Source organism: Pagrus pagrus (genome assembly GCF_965226575.1).
Source record: "Pagrus pagrus genome assembly, chromosome: 1".
Taxonomy (NCBI): Eukaryota; Metazoa; Chordata; class Actinopteri; order Spariformes; family Sparidae; genus Pagrus; species Pagrus pagrus.
In genome coordinates this window covers 6433026-6455417 of record NC_140185.1, presented here as the reverse complement: position 1 = coordinate 6455417, position 22392 = coordinate 6433026, and the positions used below count along the sequence as shown (strand labels likewise).

The following is a 22392-nucleotide window of genomic DNA, read 5'->3' as shown; positions in this document are numbered from 1 at the left end:
ACACTTTATGTTGAGAATATTGAAATTCTAATATATTATTTGACATATTTTCAATTTCCACATTATTATATATCTCTTGTATCCTTGTATCTGTACATCTGGTCTGAAGTGTATGTGAGGTGTGCACATTCGCAAATCTCATTTTGTTTTGATACTAGTTTTGGAAGTGGTGTATGCATGTTTTCTGTGCATTTTTTATACATTTGGGCTGGTTTTGAAAGAAGAATGTGTAGAATTTATACCTTGCCTGGTATCTGTGTTCTGCTGTATCGATTCTGATCATTTGTTTTTAAACTGTCCATGATGAGTCCATGTTACATTTGTACTATTTTTGTGGTTTTCTGGGTGTTTTTTTCTGTGCTTATGGCTGTGTCTGAAATCACTCACTCATTCCCTGCTCCCTAGTCACTACATAGGGAGTCCAGCATAGTGGACTTTATAGGGAGCTCATCATCAGAAAGAAAAAAGCACTTTCGGACACTACTCAGGTGCCGTTAATTACTTCACTGCTGTCGCACAGTTGAAACGTCATACATCAACGCCAGTTGTGGACTTTCCATAATAAGTACTTAAATATATATTAAAATGAGTATTTAAAAAGTATACCGTTAATATTGAGTCAAAACACAAGCATTTTAATGTACATCCCGATTATATTTATATTTAAAATATATACTATATACATGTATGTGTATATATACACACCATTTTCGCACCACACCTTTTGTCTTTTTTATCTCTGTTATCTTGTACTGTGCGATCAAAGAGCTATAGTTAGACCCCATTTACCTCGCAATTACATACGAGTCTCAGAGCTCCCCAAAATGCCACCAAACGTAAATTTATCTGTGTTCTTACTCACCATCATCCAGATGATTTTGATCAGTAGAGTAAGAATACAACAAACAAGACAAAGAAGAGTGAGATTTGCAGCTCTTGCTAATCTAGCGAGATGTCGTCAGTTTGTAAGTAAAAAAATTAAGGATTTTACATTTATACAAGACATCTTAATCATTAATGTATTGTCAGTGTCAATAATTCACTCGTATTGTCAGACTACACCCCCTCCTGTGGAAACAGACATGGCACAACTTTGTTCTTAAATCAGATTAGATGGATGGATAAATAGATACTTTATTCATTCCCTATGGGAAATTCAGGTGTCCAGTAGCTCATAAAAACATACATGAATAAACAAGTTAAAATGGCTCATAAAAACACACACGAATAATGCGTTCCTCCGCTATTTTTCTCTCAGCGCAATGCATGATGGTAAATATTGCTTGGTTAGTGACCATCGGTTGTACACTACTTTTCACAAGCATTGTGGGATACTTTGAGTCCACTATATAGGGTATAATAATTCCCACTAGACATTCAGACAGCACCACAAAATGGCGTACTCACTATGTAGTGCACTATATAGGGAGTAGTGAGTGATTTCGGATACAGCCTAAGTGTTTCAGATGTACTGTGGACTTACTGGGTGTGGCTTTCTGGTGGCCCGGTCTCTTGGGTCCTATAACTTCCATCTACCAAGTGTAACAAAATAATCGGGCGAAGAAGCTGGACCCAGCAGACCCATAAGGCATTCACCAAGCTCTGAGCGCTATCATCGTGGGCTCACACGAACACATGCTCAGAGAAGGTATTTAATCACTTCAAGGTCTGTGCTCCAGTGTGTCCCAACCTCGGTACTCGGCTTAACCAGCTATCCACGCAATTACCTCCACCCTTCTCTTCGACACCTGCCGCTGTGAGTAACCTACCTGTGCCTTCCCCCTCTCCATCCCCCCCACCCCCCACTAGAGAGCCCTTTGTTCCCCCTCCTGAGCATTACTCTGGTGACTTAGGCACCAGAGATAAGGGGTTGTCAGATAGTCTGCAGGATGATTTAGCCACGCGTGATCAGCCAGCCTCCCTAGAAGAGTTAATTTCCCTACCCATTCACATTGATAATCGCATCCAAGAAAGGCGCAGAGAAAAGGGGTTTTCTCACTGCAGATTAGCCAGCCTCACTCCCAACCAACCAACTCACTCGTCCCCACCTCCCCGCCGACCTTCAATCCCGGAGCGCCCCCTGTTGCCCGGGAGGAACCCATGCAAGTAGGACACACTCGCCTCTTACCAGAGGATCTATCTACTATGGTCAACCTGGACCTGATACCAAACGGTGACTACAGCCTGGTGTGCCTGCTTGATACAGTCAGCTGTGTATCCTCTGTACCCCATACTGTACTGTATGTTAAATGATATACCGAACAGTGTGTTGTTGCTGAACACATTTGGACCAGTGTGTTTTAGATGTAACAGCCTTTTGAAAACAAAGGATGCCACTGCTCGTTATGTTTTTTGAACCTGCTCAGGCCTTGAATCATCAGAATTTCTGACAAAACCCGGTTTCATACAGACTGATACATTGATGAGTCTTCCATCATCATGCTTTGGTCCCGAGTGTGGTACATCATTTGGTTCGTCAAATCCATGAGAAAATTAAATTGCTGCAAGTCACATCTTGCACTTTGCTAATGTGGGCCTCAGCTGTGTCCATTTTATTGTGTTAATAAGTGCCTGACTGACTAGTGTGCTGATTGGTTTCTTGGCTGGAGGCACTTGTGGACTCTGCACATGCCCCCATGAAAAAAATGCAGCAAAAGTGTCCTCATAATAAAGTGCCCTCTGCAGCAGCCCCATATGCAAAAGAACGTGATACAGTACCATTTTGGGCAACCTTCCGGTGGAGAACACACGGTGCCGTGCCATATGGGCTGCTTCATGACCTTCTATAGGGTGGTGCCCACTGCATGCAGCTTGTGCCCTTTATTCACTGGCTAGAGGTTTCCTCAGGTGATTTGTTTCTTACAGGTGACCTCAGGCGATCTATATTAGCATCTGAACTAGCTCCCTGAATTGTTGGAGGGTTACCTTTTAAATATGCACAGCATGGTGCTCTGAAAGATCATTCTGTAATTCTAAGCAGGTTTAACATTTTGGAAAGCTTCCTTAATCCGGGCACGGCATCACAGTTTAAATTATGATCTCACAGAAGTTAATACCGTTTGCCCTTCTTTGACAGTTTTCTACCATCCTGCTAAAACAGAAATAACTGATATTATGCTGTGAAAGGCGACGTGCGTGTTTTTTAAACACATTATTTATGCTGAGATTACTTATTATTTACCCACAATGGTTTATAGCCTATTTATTACAAGCGACTCACGCAGGTGTATTGTTTAAATGTGCATAAATGAAACACACTATCCTATCTATCATGTCTACTATTTCTAAATACCATTTTGTTTGGATGAATGGCAGGATTATTATTTGTTTAAGTTGATTGCAGGGAGGGAGAGGTAGGCCCATCCACAGCACTGCGTCTGCCTTACTATAGCTTGAATATCTCCATTTTCTAAAAAAAATATTTTAAGCCAGTTGGTTTTCTGTTCACTACAAAAATCAATGGCACCTGTCATTTGTTTAAATGTGTAAAGGTGATGTATGTATATCTTTTCACTGTCATGGCCCTGTCATGTGAATTTTTACTGTCCTTTCATAAAGGAGATTACTATTTGCATCCTAATTATCAATATTGGTTTGTTTTAACCATGACCACTATATACTCTATAGAACCACACCTCTTTTATGACAGAGGCAGATCAGAAAGCAGTCCTATCTGTGGTTTTCTTGCATTTAAGACAATTTAATCTTTTCTTTCCAGCTCCTGTTAATGTCAGTGAGAGAGAGAGAGAGAGAGAAACTTTGCTTTTTTACCACCTTTATTAAAACATGTCATGTACTCATCACAGCACTATATGTAGTGAATAGGACACTGTACATCCCCCCTACACACACAGCCCTACACGCACGCACACACAAAATAAAATCCCCCCATTACCTAACCTTCTCATGAACAAATGACCAGTTCAGTCTCCCTCAAGCTACAAGCAGCCGTGTCTACACACCACACCTTCTGAAACACATTAAGGTCATTAACAAAAGAATGATACTCAAACTCAGCCCGAAGACGTGCAGCGACCAGCCCCTTAAACAGTAACTCAGGGTCCATCAGTCCTAAACCCTGCAACCCGTCTGTCTTCCTGCCAACCGTCTGGACCTGCCGCCAACATCAGCACTGGGAAAAGGAGGCACCTCCCCCCTTGCCTGACTGAAGGAGTCCAGCACTGATGGAGACAGCGAGCCCAGCACCTGCCCTCTCAGCCTCTCCAGAAGTCTCAGAGATTTCACACCTGACGCCTCTGACAGCTGCTGTGTTGTCTTCAAGTCCAGCCCGTCCATCTGTCTCAGGTGGCCCAGTGTCACAATGCTAGCCCTCAAAAAACAGCTCCACAGGGTCTCAGAGCAGATGCCGCCAAGTTCGATCAAAGGGCTGTGGTAGATGGGCTCCTCCCATACCCATGGTCCTGGCTCCAATCCCCCTTCTCGAACATGTCTTAGCATCCACCAGCTCTTTAGGACCGCACCGTAGAACAGCAGCAGCCCCATGATGTCTACAGCCCCTGGATTCAAAAGGAAGAGCTGTTGGTCCAGCCCAGTACCTCTAGCAACAGCACCCATGCTGGGTCTCCCCAGCAGATATCTGTATGATACAGCAACCTTTGGGCTGCTTGCAGCCTGAAAGCTGCCACTCTGCTTTTCAAGTCCACCAGCCCTTGGCCACTCTCATGTACCGGCAGATACAGCACCACAGCTTTGCGCCACTGATGACCGGACCAGAAGAAATCAACCAGAGTCCTCTGTAGCCTCTCCAACAGGCCCGCAGGTGGATTAAGAACCACCAGCTTGTGCCACAGTCAAGAAACCACCAAATTGTTTATTAGCAGTGTGCGACCTCTGTAGGAGACTTGAGAGAGATTCCACCTCCACTTTACCAGCCTGGTGGTTATGGCTCCCCTCCCATTTCCTACTGACCCAGCCCTTCGAGCCCAGGTACGCAATCCGAAAACCTTCACCCCTCCCTGTTCCACCCCATACCTGCAGCTAGCTGCGGGACCTCTGATTGCCTCCACCCCCCACACAACAGCACCCCACTCTTCCCAGTTGACTTTTGCAGACAAAGCCCTTTGATAAACCTGAAGTGCACACATTACTGCCTGCAGATCTTGGTCATTTTTGACCAGCACTGACACATCGTCTGCATAAGCTGAGACTACAATAGGGGCCTTACACCCCAATTCTAGCCCCACTCCCCCCTGAACCTTCCTACGCAGCAAGGCTAGCAAAGGCTCAATGGCCACTGTATATAGTTGCTCTGATAATGGACAGCCCTGCAGAATCCCCCTGCCCAAAGGCACCAGCCTACACAGCCCCCCAGCTACCTTCACTAGACATGAGGGCCCGGCATAGAGAATTTTCACCCCAGCAATAAAACACTCCCCCACTCCAAAAGCATGTAAAGCCTTAAACAGGTAGCCATGGACCACTCTGTCAAAGGCCTTCTCCTGATCCAAACTTAGAAAACCAAAGTTCACATTTGAGAGTTTTGCCAAGTCCATCAAGTCATGCAAGAGATGTCATGTATTGACCGCCCTGGTACACAGTAAGTCTGGTTATGGTGTATTATTATCTCCAAGTGTCCCTTCAGCCGGTTTGCCAGACTCTTGGAAAATATTTTTAAAGGCAGCACAGAGCAGTGCCACCAGCCGCCAGTTCCTCAAGTCACTGAGATCCTCCTTTTTAGGTAGCAGAGTAAGGACTGCCCTGTGACAGCTGAGTGGTAGCTCCCCTACAAGAAGGCACTCCTTTACCACCTCATACCAGCCTGGGCCCAGAACTGACCAGAAGCTTCAGACCATCCACAACTGGGGAACGGCATTTGTGCCACTGCCTTGCTCAACTCCTGGAAGGTGACAGGGGAGTCCAATTCACTCCCTTGGGTTGAGGAGAGTTGCGGTAAACCCTACAATAATTCCTCAACACAATCTGGATCACAGTCCTCTGCTGCATACAGTGTCTTATAAAAGTCCACAGCCCCCTCCCTCATTTCAGACAGTTCACATGTAACCCGCCCGTCAGGCAGACGCAAGCAGTGCATGTGTCCATCCTCCCCCTGTCGTTTTTTCCAGCCCAAAGAAAAAAGAGGTAGGTGCATCCATTTAATTTAATACTGAAAAATGAGCCCTTACAAGAGCCCCTCTTGCTCTATCCTGGAGAACGGAGCCCACATTTCTCCTTAGTTCAGCCAGGTTTTGTCTCTGTTCTGCAGTGTTCTACTCCATAAGCCTCTCCTCAACCTCCTTTATGATGCTCTCCATCCTTCCAATAGCTCTCTTCATACCTGTATACAGCTGACAAAAGTGTCTTATTTGGCACTTCCTCACATCCCACCATAAGCTGAGTGAATCAAACTCCTCCTTCCTTTCCCTCCACACCACCCAAAAATCTTTAAAACAAGAGGAAAAATGGGCATCTTGCAAAAGCCTCACATTGAATTTCCAGTATACAGAGTGCCTATGTCCTGAGGAAATATTCAAGAGACACTGGCCCATATGGTGGTCTGAAAATACTGCAGGGGACAACTGTGCCCTAACCAGTCTATTGTTGTGTCTACTGAAAATATATATCCTGTCCAACCTACCTGCACTAGCCCCATCAGGCCCACTTTTCACCTATGTGAAGCCCCTCTTGTCTGGGTGTTTAACCCTCCATGTATCCACCTGATAATAATCTGTTAAAATCCCGCCCAATACACTGGCTGAATCTACATGTGGCTCTTCACCCCTCCTGTCTAGATGCAGATCAACAGTACAGTTAAAATCCCCCCCAGCACTAAGATGTCATCCTGCTCAACCTGAGATAATTCCTGTTTCAGAGCCTCAAACAGCACCGCCCTTTCCCTGCCTGTTTTATGTGCATACACATTCACAAACACCAGCCCCTGAATTGTTGCCCTCACAACCAACAGCCTGCCTTTACAAACCTCCTTCTGTGAAATTACACCAACCGCCAGCTCTGGTGTAAATAACACTGCAACCCCTGCACTCCTATTTGTACCATGACTTAGGATGTGAGTGCCCCTCCACCAGAGCCCCCAGTCCACCTCATTATCCACATCTGTATGTGATTCTTGCAAAAAGATCACATAAACATTTTTGTTATTTACATATTCCATCAACACGCCCCTTTTCCCTTGGTCCTTGGCGCCATTTATATTAAGTGACCCGTTTTTTAAAACCTCCATAAGAAAAGAGGAGAGGAGAAACAAAGAAAGAGACAGAGCCAGCAGCACAATAGGCCCCTGTGACAAACCAGACACACTCATCATATATCCAGTGATCCAAGATTCCTCCTAACAGTTGTAGCCCATTCTTCAGCATAAACCTCTTTCCTGGAGTCACCCCAGCACCTGAGGCCACCCCCCTACCCCTGAGCATGTTTTCACAGATCTGAAAAACTTCTGTGTTCTCCCGTGCTCTCTTCAATGTTCTTCATGCTCTTGGTTCTCATCTGAAAATGATCAATTTCCTCAAAGGAGTAATCTTCACCTTCACCTGCCTGACTGGCTGACAGTTCAGCTTCTCCTACATCCCCTTGAGACATTTCCATCTCATCCCACTCTCCTTCAGACTCCTCAGCTGGCCTGCTGACTTCCTGCTGACCACCAGTCTGCCCTCTCTGGACCCCAGCCTGCCTTCTCCCCAGTGCAGGTGGCACCCCAGGCACCCCTATGCTTCTTTTCCTCCTCTTTCTCCCTTCAACCTTAGTCCATCCGGAGCCTCTGCCTGCTCCCCCTGATCATCCTCACACACACTGTCTCCTGTTGCAGACTGCCCACTTACCTCTCCTTCCCCTGCTACAGGCCCCTGACTCTCCTGAGCTCCATCAGAGGACTGACCTGCAGCATTACTGGCCTCCGTCACCGTAGCGTCTTTTTCCCTCCTGGGGCAGGCCAACCTCTCATGACCGATTTCCCCACACTCAAAACAATGCTGGCTCTCGGACGCCGCATACACAGTATGAGCACTTTCACCATGTTTAACATAGAAGCTGACATTTAGCATCTGCTCGGGACATTTAAGATACATCAACACTTGTCTCCTCAAAGACAACATGTTTCAGATCTGTGCTTCTACACTTCAGAGAGATCGGCTTAAACCTGCTTGCAAACTTACCAAAGCGAGACAGCTCCTTTACCAAGGCCTGATCCTTGGTAAAGGAGCTGTCATAGGACAGATTTCTGTTCAGGATTGGGAGTAATGAAAAACCATCACAGACGTATGTCGTGATTTTTTTCAATACCATTACAACCGATAACGTCGGAGCTTAGTGATACCACGATCTTTCTTTCGAAGCATGCTTTCGAAGTTTTGCCCTGGGTTTCGGTACCCATCCCTAGTACTTTGCATGGTAGCTCATTGCCATCAGTGTGTGAGTATGTGAAGTCGAGTCGTTAGTATCATTTATAAAGCACCAAATCACAACAAAAGTTATCTTGACACTTTTTATTTAAAGTACTTCTGTACCATTCTCTTACATTTACAGAGACCCAGCATGCCCCCATGAGCAAGCACTTGGCAGCAGTGGCGAGGAAAACCTGCCTGCCTGAGTGTATGTGTGAACAGATGAATGAGAGGCACATTGTAAAGCCCTTCATTTCCACAGTCCATTTACTCTTTCTTTGATTAACAGTTTCAAAGCTGTAATCTAGAAAATATAAATGTCTACAAATATTGTGGCTATTGGATGGACTCAAATGGTATTAACAATACTGTGGCAGAAGTGTATGTGTGTGTGTAGATGTGACGAGGACTGCTAAAATTATTCATTGTTTAGTTCAGGAGATTAATTACCACTAATCCATATAAGATAAAGGGGAGAAAAAGAGACTCAAACCAGCTGACCTGAAGAAGCCACTCAGTCAACACCATTTCAATCAGAACAGACTCACATTTTTTGAGTGAACGTGAAGATTTATTGTACATGTGTTCAAAAGAATGAGAAAGTTTGGTGCTTTGACTCCATCATGATGAAGTAATATTTGGGGAGGTGATGAAGTTGTGTGTAGAACAAGAAACCCTGCAAAGAAAAAAAGAATAGAAAGGAACAACAGGACAGATTTTTGATGAATATCAATACTTACCTTACGGCAGGAGAATATTTCTAGCAGAAGAAGCATAATGGTATTAGATAGAGACATGCATGGCTGGGAAGAAAGATGTAAATATTATGAACTACCCCTGAGAATACACTACCAGTCAACAGTTTGGACACACCTTCTCATTCAATGTTTTTTCTTTATTATTATTATTTTCTACATTGTAGATCAATACTGAAGACATCCAAACTATGAAGGAACACATATAGAATTACTGTATATAGTAAACAAAAAAGCGTTTAACAAACTGATTAAATATGATTTATACTTTATATTCTTCAAAGTAGAATTAGGTTCAATGACAGCTTTGCACACTCTTGGCATTCTCTCAATCAAATTCATGAGGTAGTCACCTGGAATGGTTTTCAGTTAACAGGTTTGCCTTGTCAAGAGTTAATTTGTGAAATTTAACTTAATGTGTTGGAGACCATCAGTTGTGTTGTGCAGAGGTAGGGTTGATACACAGTTCAATACAGTGAATAGCCCTATTTTACTGCTGTTCTAATCCATTTTGTGGCAAGAACCACTCAGCTAAGTAAAGAGAAATGACAGTCCTTCATTATTTTAAGACATGAAGGTCAGTCAATCTGGAAAATTTCAAGAACTTTGAATGTATCCTCAAGTGCAGTCGTGAAAACCATCAAACACATGATGAAACTGGCTCTCATGAGTACCACCCAAGGAAAGGAAGACCAAGAGTTACCTCTGCTGCTCCAGACTCAGAAACCACAAATTTACAGCACCGCAGATTAGAGCCCACATAAATTCTTCACAGAGTTTAAGTAGCAGACACATCTCAACATCAACTGTTCAGAGGAGATTGCATGAATCAGGCCTTTGTGGACGAATTGCTGCAAAGAAGCCACTACTGAGGAAGAACAACAAGACAAAGAGAACTGCTTGGACCAAGAAACACAAGGACCTAACTGAAATAAGAGGTCATACAACCAAACGAAAATTAGGACGAATGACAAACAGAAATTAACTGCAAATATCATGAATGATGTGTGAGGTCACAAAGACCATGATATGAGCATAAAGATACACATACACAAGACCAAACAGAAACAAAAGTAATAAGACCAAACAGGAATTAGGGCCAGCGGGCCAATGGAAATAAAATGCAAACAGAAATGAAAGGTTCGACGAAAAAACAGAAATTAAGGTTTGATGACCATTCAGAAATACCAAGAATATGAATAAACGATTAAACGTTCAACATAAGGACCAAACAGAAACGAAAGTCATGTGACAACGGATATTGAGGCCAACAGGCAAACAAAATAGAATTCAGACAGAAATTCAGGTCCGACGACCAAATATGAATTAGCCCGGATGATGCTTGAGTATGTAAATCATGATAAAGATGAGATAAATGAATGAAGTCATGAAACCCAGACTGAATGTTATTGGGATGACTTCCCCACTGATGAAATCAAAATATTATACTTAATGATTCAAATATGTGCAATGAATTTCAGTGAAAGCCATGACAAACCATGATTAACATTGTTAGTGTATGAATACGTGAACACCACCCCCAGTTCTATGCTCGTCTTACCGGGGGATCAGGGCTTCAGCAATCTTTGATTTGAGAGAACGACATTGATATCGGGGCGTATGTAGGAGGTGTAGCTAGATGATGAGCAAGCGCCTCCACACTTGGAATGTTTGAGATGTCGACTGGGATGAAAGCTAAGATCAGAAAATGAAATATCTGTGTGTGGATGACAGGATGTGGTGAATTCCCCAGCTCTGAGAAGCATAAAAGGCCAACAGAAATACAGCTTTGAATAGTGCATCAATGTAGGAAGAGAACTCTGATTTTTCTCAGTCGACATTAACTGAACCACATACTCCATGACTTTTCCGAAACTTTCTGGCTTTGTTTATTTTTCCAAAACATATTCCATGACCTTTCCAGGATTTAAATGACCGTACGAACCCTGTACATTTGTTCTGGATCTTTACATTTGCACTCAACCCTGTCAAACTGCATGCTATAAAGCATTTAGATGTTGGCGTTTGTGTGTGTGTGTGATTAGTCTGCAGGTTTTTATATGAGATTTGGGCTCCCCTCAATTGATTCAGACCTCCTCCTCCTCCCCAGCCCTTCACCTCTCCACTCAGTCCAATTAAAGGCTGCTTAGTCAGCCAGGAAATGAACAACTCCTGCATAGATTGAGCTCAGCTTGCTGATATTAACTCTTTTTGGGCTCTTCAGTAAGGAACATAAAAACAAATGGTAGAAAGATGTTTAGTCTGTTGCACTTATGAAACTTATCCTAATGAAACATAAGACCAAAGGCATGTTTACAATATGTTTTACTTATTGAGCTCATATACAGCCTCAGAACATGGAACAACAATGTGATGTTATCAAAACGGTCCAGAACAGCTACTTACCTTGTGGTTGTTCTGGTCATGGCTGGTAAACCTAGGACTCCTGGGGCCAATGTATTAACCATGCCTACACACAGAAAATGCACTCACACCACTTTCCATGCAGATTTCCACATTTATAAATGAGTCACGGGTGGTGAGACTGTGCGTACTGGAACACATCTTTTACACCGCCACTTTTCCATGCAGATTGGCGAATGCGTAAAAATCCACACAGGGAGAGAATGTGCTTACTGGTACACATCTTTAACACCATGCGTAACTGAACGCCATCAGACCGTCACACTCCCGTCCTGTCTGTCGGCTTACCCTTACACACAGACATCGTGTCTCCTCTGTTGCAGCTCAGAACCAAACTGTCCTTCCAGGCAGTGTGAATGTGGCTTCTCTCTGTCTGTTTGTCTCTGTGTGGAGGTGGTTTCTCCACCTGACTTGGCTCAGTGTGCACACCTTGCTGCAGTCATCTCATCACGCTGCCCTTTCTACACACCTGCTCTCATCTACTGCAGTACATGTACCCTGGCTTTCCATCGGATTGTTGTGTCACCACTGTCTTAGCTGCTCTCCAGGCTCTACTCGTGTTTTTGCTCCTTATGATTTTTTTCCCTGTGCTAACTTAAATTCTCTTTGTGCCCCAGGATCATCTGCCTCACAGTCTGCCAGCCAGCCGTTCCCAGCCTGCCATCTTCTTCTTTTATCCCCGGCTTCGCCATTCACCTCAGTCGTCTGGTCTCATAACTCCCTTGCCATCAGCCTTCATCAAACATCAAAACATTATTTTTCCAATAAACTACACTGCTCTGTGTCCTCCACTTGTGTTTATGAACAGCGGTGAGGCAGTTTTCTTTTTAAACATAATAGCAAGGCCAAAAACACCTCTTGACGCCTAGATCTGAGGGACTACACTGTGCTGACCAGTGATTCTGCCGACGTAGCCAAAGAGAAGAGCTTAAAGAGCTCTAAACTGCATCTCATGATTTTCAGATGAATTTGCTCAGTTGTCATGGCGATGAAGGGATCCTGAAATATGATTTTCAAAATGTTATGTCCGCATGATTGTTCATCGTAGATATTTTGAAGGGATCCTCTCATGATCATATTGTTCAAATAGTTTGACAAAACTGAAGAGCTGTCGTGGCACAGGTAGCACTGGCAAAGAGTTTGTTGTTTAGTCGAGGACATTAACTACCTTTCAGCTGTATCAGCTACTAACAGGCCACAAAGCACCTCAATGCCTTGGGTACTTTTCAAGAAAAAGATGCAGGCCTTACCTGAACCGCAGAGACCTTGACTTACTTTCCACCATTGCTCTGCCTGTTTCTCACTGTTTTGCTCACTTGACTGTGGGATTCTCAATTTAAACACCGTTCACTGAGCTCAATGTTTTTGTTCATTTAAGTAGAAAATATAGCAGGTCATTGGTCTCAGTGAAAAGTTCCTCTGCATTCATCTGTTGATGTTTCGTTGCCCCAACACACCTTATTCAAATGCATGGGTCGTTTTAAGGCTTCAGCAGAGCTTGATGACAAGCTGATCATTTGGATCAGGTGTGTTGAAGCAGGGAAACATTTCAAACATGCAGGGCAGGGGGCACCAAGGAACTGGACTGAAAAACACTGGCCTGAGTCTCCTGAATCAGCGAGGAAAGAAAGAGACTGAGGCTATGTACAGACTACAAGCCCAAATCTGTTTTTTAGGATTGTTGGATTTGGATTTCAAAGTGTCTCAACTCGACACAACACAGAAATTTAAAATCCAGAGAGATGGGTATGTATCCAAGTGGCTGAGCTGAATCTGTGCTACTACTGGTAGAGCAGTATGAAAGACACTACAGGGACCAACAGTCCACACAGACATGCTCAAATCTGCTGTGCAATTTGACAGCATGATTGTTTGGAGAGCTAGATGATGGATCATGCTTCCATGTTGGGAGAGCTGCGTCACTAGTGCACGAGTGAGTTACTGATGCCTATGCTGTTACCATTGCAACTCATGCAGATATGTTGTTGAAGTCTGGAGTCTAAAATCCGACCTGATCACTTGCGAATAATAGTGCCGACACTCCGTCTTTCAGATCTCACTTAAGAGACTAATTGGATTTGCCTGCTGTGTGAACATAGCCTGAGTGAACCCCAGAAAAAAGAACTCATCTGTCTGTGAACGCCAGCTGAAAGTGTCAGTAAAAGCTAAAGACCTTGAGTTAAGATACTTTCATCAAACTGTGTCTGTGATCAAGATTGAAATTTCATGTCTGAAAAAAGCTTTGAGACAAATATGTCCAGTGTTATTTATCATAGTATACAGTTCTATAGAACTTTTGATCAAATGGGTCCACAAGGCAAATCATTATAATAGTATGGTGGCTAAGTCTTCCTTCCCCAACATAGGAGCAGCTGAGATGTGGCAGACCATATGTCATCACACACAAAACAGGTGAGTGGGCTTTAATTGAGACCAGAATCATGCTGTTCAATCATCATCTCTATATGACACACCTGTCAGCTGGATGGATTATTATAGCAAAGGGGAAGTGCTCACTAACACCGATTTTAACAAATATGTGCTCAAAGTTTGAGAGAAATAAAGCTTCTGTGCCTGCTCATTGGCCTGATTTTCAACATCTCTTTCAAAATTCTCTGGTGCCCTGTAACATTATCTGCCCTTTCTGTGGGGTGCTAAGTCTTAGATCTTAAAATCTTAATTTATATAGTTGTTTGATAGTATATTTATTCATCCATTAAGTTGATATTAATAGCAGTGATACATTTTACGGTATGTTGTCATATTAAAGGATAATTGTATTATGAATCATATTATTATCGTTGCTATCATTTAGTGGAAGTGGTCAGTTTACTTGTCTGTTTATTTATTATTATATATAAATGATGTTATATATTATATTGTAAAACAGAGGCAGGGAGAGCTGTGTCAGGGTGTATTTTCATGTGAGCCAACAGTAAGTCAGACTGAGCCAACAAATGTGAACGTGCTGTTTGTTGTCTTTGTAGTAAAAACGTGTTCCATGTTCTCGTGTTTTCATGCTGATGTATGGTCAAAGACAGAAGTTCCACTATGGTGGCTGATAAAGTTGTACTGTGTTTGCTGGTGACTTACATTCATTTTGAAGAGCATGAAGCAGAGCGATCATGTGGTGTGTGGTGTCTGCTGTTGTTTGACAGTGAATGAACTCTAATAAACAGCTGATGTCCTCTTGAACTCACTGAAGGACCCTGTCTGACCACTGCACGAGGTGTGTGAATGATGATAGATCCTGCAGACTGTTTGCTGGTGCATGAACAGCACGTGCAGATGTGTGACATCATCACGTGAAGTAATACAGTAATTGTAAAAGGGGCAGAGGGGATAATTGATATTTCTCCATTGTCCATCGTAGCTTTAGTTACGTCATTCTAAGTGGAAACAAAGAACTGCATCGATCACATAAAATCAAGAAGACTGTGACCGGAAGTAAGGCGCTTTGCCTTCACAATAAAGGCGCGACCATAAAATGACTCGAAAATGAATGAGCACTGGAATACACATCGTCTGTGGTCAAAAGGTGCCAAAAATCCTGTAGACAATTCTAACAATGTGAAGTTTGCAGTGCAATAGCTTCTTGTAACCCTTCTCAATTCTCTCTCACATATGCTGTATATATTCACGGTAAATGGACAAACATTTCTACAGCTCATAACAACACTTGTCACATTCACACACACCACATGCAAGGTGCTGCTCATCAGGAGCACTTTGGGGTTTAGTTTCTTGCACAAGGATACTTCAACATGCAGCCGGGGATTCGTACCAGCGACCTTCCGATTACTGGACAACCCACTCTACTCCTGAGCTACAGCCATGCATGTATGCATGTATGCGTGTGTGTGTGTGTGTGTGTGTGTGTGTGTGTGCGTGTGTGTGTGTGTGTAGGCTATCTATGTGTGTGTATGTGTGTGTGTATTCTGTTTCTGTTAAGCCAAATGTAATGACACTAGAGCAGCTTTCATGTAACATTGTATCGAGATATTTGAATTATTTTTTAAATGATGTTGAAGTTGTTGTAGTTAGCCAGAGGCCTATATTTTTGTTTCTCAGGTGTGCGCCTCTCAGGCTCTTATTTTGAAAGCGGAAACCGGTGATGTGAGTGTGTTTTCTCCTCGGTGTGACGCTGGTTGGTTTTCAGCACGGCATGTTTCAATTGTCGGACAGCTCGTTGAGCACAGCAGCACAGCTGTGACCGGCAGCGGTCCAGGAGGACAGGGAGACCTCGGACGATGGAGAGCGTGGAGCCCGCAGGGACCGAGCGGGAACACGGATCCGTGACTGCCATCAGAGCCCACCATGACAGTAAATGTCTCTTATCACCATATACCTGTGCGCGTGCATGTGAGGATGGATGGATTGCTTTTTAGTGTTTTTCTCGGTCACACTCGGGCTCATTGGAAGGGTTAAAGTTTGTCTTCGGGTGCGGGTGCGCTGCGGGTTCAGAGCAGATGACGCGTGATCCCTCTCAGTCTTTTCTTCTCTTTGTCGGCTGTGTGATGAGACGTGCTGCGCTGCACCGGGCTGATCAGATGATTATGCGCTCTGCTCCCAACAACTCAGGGTGAGTGATGGTGTGCACACACAAGTGATGTCCCTGTGCACGCGCCCTGCTCTGTTGGAGGCTCTGCAGCGCAGTGACTGTCGGGATGCAGGTGGCTCGGTGTTAACTGGGAGTAGGATGCATTTCTGCTAGAAACGCTTGAGGTCGGTTCTAGTCCTCGTTTTTACGATGCATAGTCCAAAGTGTGTGTTATGTAGCAGTGGTCTGTGCAGGCTGTTCAGTGTCTCTGCCTCCTCCTGGTCTTTGGAAGTGAGCATCTCTGATTCTGTGATGTTTTTTCTTCTCTTCTGTCAGGGCAGATAACAAAACATTAGGATTGACTCAACATCTGTGTTTTTTCCAGGCACCAAGCTTCTCCTGAGGTAGGACCCTCTCTATAGGCCTGTTCCTGCCACCCAGCAGCAATGGACCCCCTCCCAGAGTACTCTCTGTTCCTGGTCCGGATCCTGGAGGAGCTGGACACTAAGCACAACACCATGTCCTACCAGGACCTGTGTAAGTCTCTGTGTGCTCGCTTCGACCTGGTGCACCTGGCCAAGCTCCGCAGCCTGCTCTTTTACACGGCCTGCCTGGACCCCGCCTTCCCGGCCACCCTGTTCAAGGACAAGATGCGCTGCTCCATGGAGGACCCGCAGTCCAAGAAGCTCATGGTGGCAGCAGACATCGTCACAATGTTCAACTTAATCCAGATGAACGGAGGTATAGCCAAGGACAAGCTCCCCATAGTGCAAAGAGGCAAGTTCCACAAGAACCAGTCGCTGGAGCTGTGCAGGTCTGACAATGATGTCTACAAGTTTCCGGATTGTGACATGGGGGTTGGCTATGAAAACATAGATCACCCCAGGGATGGACACCATCATCACCATCATCACCACCGCCCCCAGCAGCACCATGTGGCTCAGAGCACCCCTCCCTGCCCTAAATCAAATGAGTGCAACAGCCGCCAGCAGTTTATTCCCACCTCAGACCCCAACTTCCTTCTGGGCGTCAGCAAGGACCTGAAATGTAGAGCAGCCTCTCTGGACAAACTTCACCATCTGCCCCAGTATTCCAGTGGCAGTCCACCCTCTCCGCCATGTGAAATGCAGAGCACTTACTTTCCCATGGATATCGACAGCGAGTCCACAACAGACCAAGAGTCCCTGCGGCACATGGGCCATCCAGAGCCCTTCACAGTTCACCCCTGCATCCAGAAGAGGAACGCCTTTAAGGAGGACTTCCACAACTTCGCGGCCTTCTCACCACAGGTTTGTGTTCATAGGATGCTGTTAGGGGGTGTGAGAGAGGGAGGGCTACTCTGAATCAATATTAGTGTTTGAATGTACATAAGGGCATTCAGAATAAAAAAGCTCAGAGCTGTAACTCGGGCTGCACGATAAAGCAGAAATAATCATACTGTGAATACTTTGACAGATATTTTGATATTCATGAATGGTGAGAATGATTATTTTTGCATTGTAGTTTTCATTGTCACTGAAACTATTAAAATCCTGCTGATGTGACATTTGCTGGTTTCTGTATCAAACCAATTTGCTCTCGAACATGTGGAAGAAGACTTGTCGGCCAGCTCTACAGAGCTTCAGTATAATGCTGCTTTGTCACGCATTTGACCTTTAACGGAAAATTGCAGCTTCTCACATTTTTTACATTTAAAAGTATCAAATGTAAGTTTACATAATGCTGAATTGGCCCATTTATAGTTTACTGTTAAATATTGGCGTATTGATACTGATGCAGTAACATCTAAGCAGCATTTTAATGTACTGTATACTGTGTCGGTGTATGTCTATCTATCTGTCCTTACACGTGTACTTCGTTACTTTTTTTACATAATGGACTGAAAACAGGGGGCACTGATATGTTACATATTTTATCCTCACACAGGGATACACAGACTGTCACAGTGTATACATCTATATACAGTCCATAATGGCTAATGGTGCATGTGTTAAAATATTCTGTTTCACTGACACTGATTATAAATTCTTGCTTTTTGATTAATGAGTTTAAATCTCAAATTGCATTATCTCAACACTAACCTCACACGCTTTTTATTCTGAAGGTCGGAGGACCGTAATGAAAGCCTTATTTTTCTATGAATGCACCTTGATTGAGTGCTCCTTCAAACATTTATTGCCTTTGCCGTGTGTCAATTAGTTCACTCTGTTCAGTAATCAACCAGCCTTTTGTTCCTCACATAAACCTCAACCGGTTTGTGATGTTTTGTGATTCTACATTGTTACGATTCCATCATTACTAAAAGTGCACTGTTTCTGCCGTCTCTGCCATGTTAGTGTGTTTTAAAGCAACTCTGTCCTTGTCTTGGTTCCTGTTTTAGGTCGTCACCACTGAGTCCAAACAGGGCAGTAAGGCTGCTGACATGTACCACAGGAGGGAGCTGCACAAGCCTGCCACCTTCTTCAACCACAGCTTTGAACTGCCCTACAGTAACCCCTACTTTGAGCCCACACTCAACTCCCCCCTGCAGGACAGACGGAGGGCGAAGCACGAGAGCCTGGACGACCTACAGGCGTCCACATACTTCGGTCCGACCACAGTCTCGGAGTGCGTCAGCAGCAGGAAGCACATTAACAGGGCAGGGAAGCAGCCATCGTGGCCGGTGAAGAGCCTCAGTCTTAACACAGAGGATGGGCCTCCAGACTTTGAGAGGACATTTGTGAACAGCAAACCACTCAAAGAAAACCACCATCGCAATATCAGCATCATCAGCACTGACAACGAGCAGCATTTTCAGAGCCCAAAGGAAAAGGTAGTAGCTTCTCCATCTGGCTTTGCAAAGAAAACTAACGGATTAAAAACAAAGGATGTAGCACTGATGGCGAGTGGGCCTGCTGGTTTGGACAGAAGGGAAGCAGCCAAAAGGTTTAGAGACAAAAATATGCACAGTCAGTCCTTTCAGGGAGTGGACAGCTCCTCTAGTGTTGGGACTCAAACAGAGCAAGCTGAGAAGAAGGTGAAGGAATACCAAGCTAAGTACAGTGACAGAGAAAGACACCCCTTCAAACACTCTGATGAGGACTCTGAGATCGTTAGTGATGACATAAGTGACATTTTCCGTTTTCTTGATGATATGAGTGTTTGTGATTCTCTGGGCGTCGTCCAGCCGTCATGCTACACCAGCAATGGGTCCCTCTCTCAGGTTACGCTGAAGTCTGAAGGTGACAGCTCCCCTGAGCGCAACACGGTCAAACTAGCCAAGTCCAAGCTGGACCGTCTCTTCCATTCGCTGGAAAACACAGACGACGAGCTCAAATCTAGTGTGTGCAAGCTGGTGATGAGGATCGGTGAGATCGAGAAGAAGCTTGAGTCTCTGTCGGGGGTTCGCAGTGAGATCTCCCAGGTGCTCTCCAAACTCAACAAGCTGGATGAGAAGATCCAGGAGCCTGAGGCCAATGGGAGACATGGGGAGACTGCATCTGCATCTGGGTCCAATGCCACCCCTGACAAGCCGCAACCCCACCCTCATCCACATCACGACACCACCCTGTCACCTCGTGTTTTCCAGTGCAACACTACCGGCCACAATGTCAAAATGGACAACGGGTCTTCAGCAGAATGGTGCTGCTCAGATGGGAGTAACAGCGATAGCCTCAGGGTCAAAGCTCTGAAGAAGAGCATGTTTACCAGGAGGTCGTCCCGCTCACTCAACGAGGAGAACAGTGCCACTGAGTCAAAGGTCTCCAGCATCACCAACTCCCCACGGGACTGGAGGACAGTGTCCTACTCCTGCCACCCTGGAGACGAGGGCATGGACAAGGACAGAGACAGAGACAGAGACAGCAAGGACAGACACCGGAAAGCCAAAGAGGTACAGACACCGTTATTGAATTCACTAATAAATTAGATGGGAACACAGACAAGAGTATCAGATAAAAAGAATGGATTAAAAAGAACAGATGCAGTGTATCACGCAACAGAGGTAAAGAACGGAAGTAGATAAATGCTTACACTGTATGGACACACACACACACACACACACACACACACACACACACACACACACACACACACAAAAGTAATAAAAGTGAAAAAATAATAAAATTGGAACACACAGGATCCTCCTGCACATTGTGCTGCATTTAAGGTTAGAGCAATAAAATCTGCCATCACACCATGATTTTACTTTCTGGCTTGGAGCCCCAGAGAGAAGTATTAATACGTTTCTGGGGCAACTGGTTGACATATATACATATGTGTCAGTATTAACCTTGTCATTGATCTTCACAACTGTACAATTTCTCAATTTCTTTGCCCCTCCAAAACTATTGGAACAGTGAGACCAATTCCTTTATTTTGGCTGTACACTGAAAACATTAAAAGATGAATATGAGACAAGAGATCAGCATTCCAGCTTCCATTTCCAGGTATTTACATCTAGATCTGTTAAAAAACTTAGAAGATGGCATAATTTTTAGGTGAGCAAAAGTATAGGAACAGATAGACTAAAAAATAGATTAGAGTGAATAATACTTAATATTTAGTTGCAAATCCTTTGCTTGCAATAACTGCATCAAGCCTGCGACCCACTGACATCACCAAACCTTTGCATTCTTAGTTTCTGATGCTTTTCCAGGCTTTCACCACAGCCTCTTTCAGTTGATGTTTATTCTGGGGGGGTTCTCCCTTCATCTCCTCTTTAGCAGGTAAAATGCATGCTCAATAAGGTTTAAGCCTGGAGATTGACGTGGCCAGTCTAAAACCTTCCACTTCTTTTCCCTGCTGAACTCCTTGGTTGTTTGGCAGTGTGTTTTGGGTCGTTGTCTTGCTGCATGATGAAGGATCTCCCGATCAGTTTGGTCCCATCTCTCTTTAAATTGGCAGACAAAATGTTTATGTAGACTTGAGTTTATTTTGCTGCTGCCATCATGTGTTACATCATCAATGAAGATCAATCAGCCCATCCCAGAGGAAGCCATGCAAGCCCAAGCCATGATATTACCTCCACCTTGTTCCACAGATGAGCTTGTGTGTTTGGGATCATGAGCAGATCCTTTCTTTTCCCATACATTAGCTTTTCCTTCACTTTGGTGAAGGTTAATCTTTGTTTCATCGGTTCATAAAACTTCGTCCCAGAACTTTTGCGCCTTGTCTCTGTATTGTTTGGCAAATTCCTTATTGCTAATGAGTGGTTTGGATCTTCTACTGTGACCTCTGTACTTTTGTTTCCAAAGTCTTCTGCGAGCTGTGGATTGTGATACCTTCACTCCTGCCCTCTGGAGGTTGTTGGTGATGTCATTGACAGTTGTTTTAGGGTCTTTACAGCTCTCACAATGTGCTACTGATGTTGTCCTTGGTTAACTGGTTCGACCTCTGTTTCTGTGTACACCAGTGGTTTCTTTCTTCTTCAGGGTATTCCAGATGGTTGTACTGGCTATGGCCAATGTTTGTGCAATGGCTCTGATGATTTTCCATCTTCAAAATTGCTTGCTTTTCTCCCATAGACAGCTCTTGGGTCTTCATGTTGGTTACACCTTTTTAACTATAAATGCAGTCTGAAAAGGCAACACCCAAAGCTGAAAATGAGAGTAGACATTCAGCGCTATTTATTGTTTGAATAATCAATGTAATAGGACACACCTGGGCAACAAAAAACACCTGTCAGTCACATGTTCCAATAATTTTGCTCACTTGAAAAATGGGTGGGTTCAAACAAAAGGTTCTATCGTCTTCATCTTTTAACAGATCTAGATGTAAATACCTAGAAATGGATGCTGACATACTGATCTCTCGCCTCACATTCATCTTTTGGTGCCAAACCCAAAAGGCCATGAGTAAATGAGGCAAAAGCCTCACTCTTTGCATTTGAAGATAAATCACGCTTTTACTGGTGACTGTAATGTTAGTGTGGGTTACCGAAGTGGGTGGGAAATTGTCTTTAAGGATTTGATTGACTGCGCTATGAATGAAATCCTCTATCACTATTTGTATAATCTGATGTCACAATATCGGATGTATATTGTGACATAGTACAATATCTTGAAATCTGTTTTTGGTTAATCCAGGAAATTGATTAATCTGATGAATGAACGTATTTAATCACATTTAAACACAAATTCTATATATACAAACATATCATTACCATTGAATAATCCTGCACATTCCTGAAAATATCTGACTGTTGACAAATTTATATCATCACTTAGTAAACATCAATATATCACCCAACACTACTGGACACTGCTCTGTTTGGAGTTTTCAGACATGTATTTAAAGTTATCACACCTTTTGTTCATTTACTCCACACTGAAATAAT

The 22392-nt window shown here is 43.9% G+C and overlaps 1 protein-coding gene across 4 annotated transcripts in view; it reads left to right on the top strand.

Annotated features, from left to right (window-relative positions):
* The first annotated feature begins 13902 nt into the window (after nucleotides 1-13902).
* The window catches only part of minar1 (membrane integral NOTCH2 associated receptor 1), a 36302-nt gene continuing 27812 nt past the window's right edge, over nucleotides 13903-22392 (top strand). Inside the window, exons 1-3 of one of the 4 annotated variants that reach the window (XM_084351823.1) lie at nucleotides 13903-13948; nucleotides 16462-17365; nucleotides 18457-19947. In XM_084351823.1, the coding sequence (XP_084207949.1) occupies nucleotides 16523-17365; nucleotides 18457-19947 (2334 nt within the window). In that variant the 5' untranslated portion in view covers nucleotides 13903-13948; nucleotides 16462-16522. Of the gene's footprint in view, nucleotides 13949-15671; nucleotides 15860-16226; nucleotides 16262-16314; nucleotides 16368-16461; nucleotides 17366-18456; nucleotides 19948-22392 lie in introns of those variants that run through there. The other 3 variants (XM_084351821.1, XM_084351822.1, XM_084351824.1) reach the window with 3 other exon arrangements.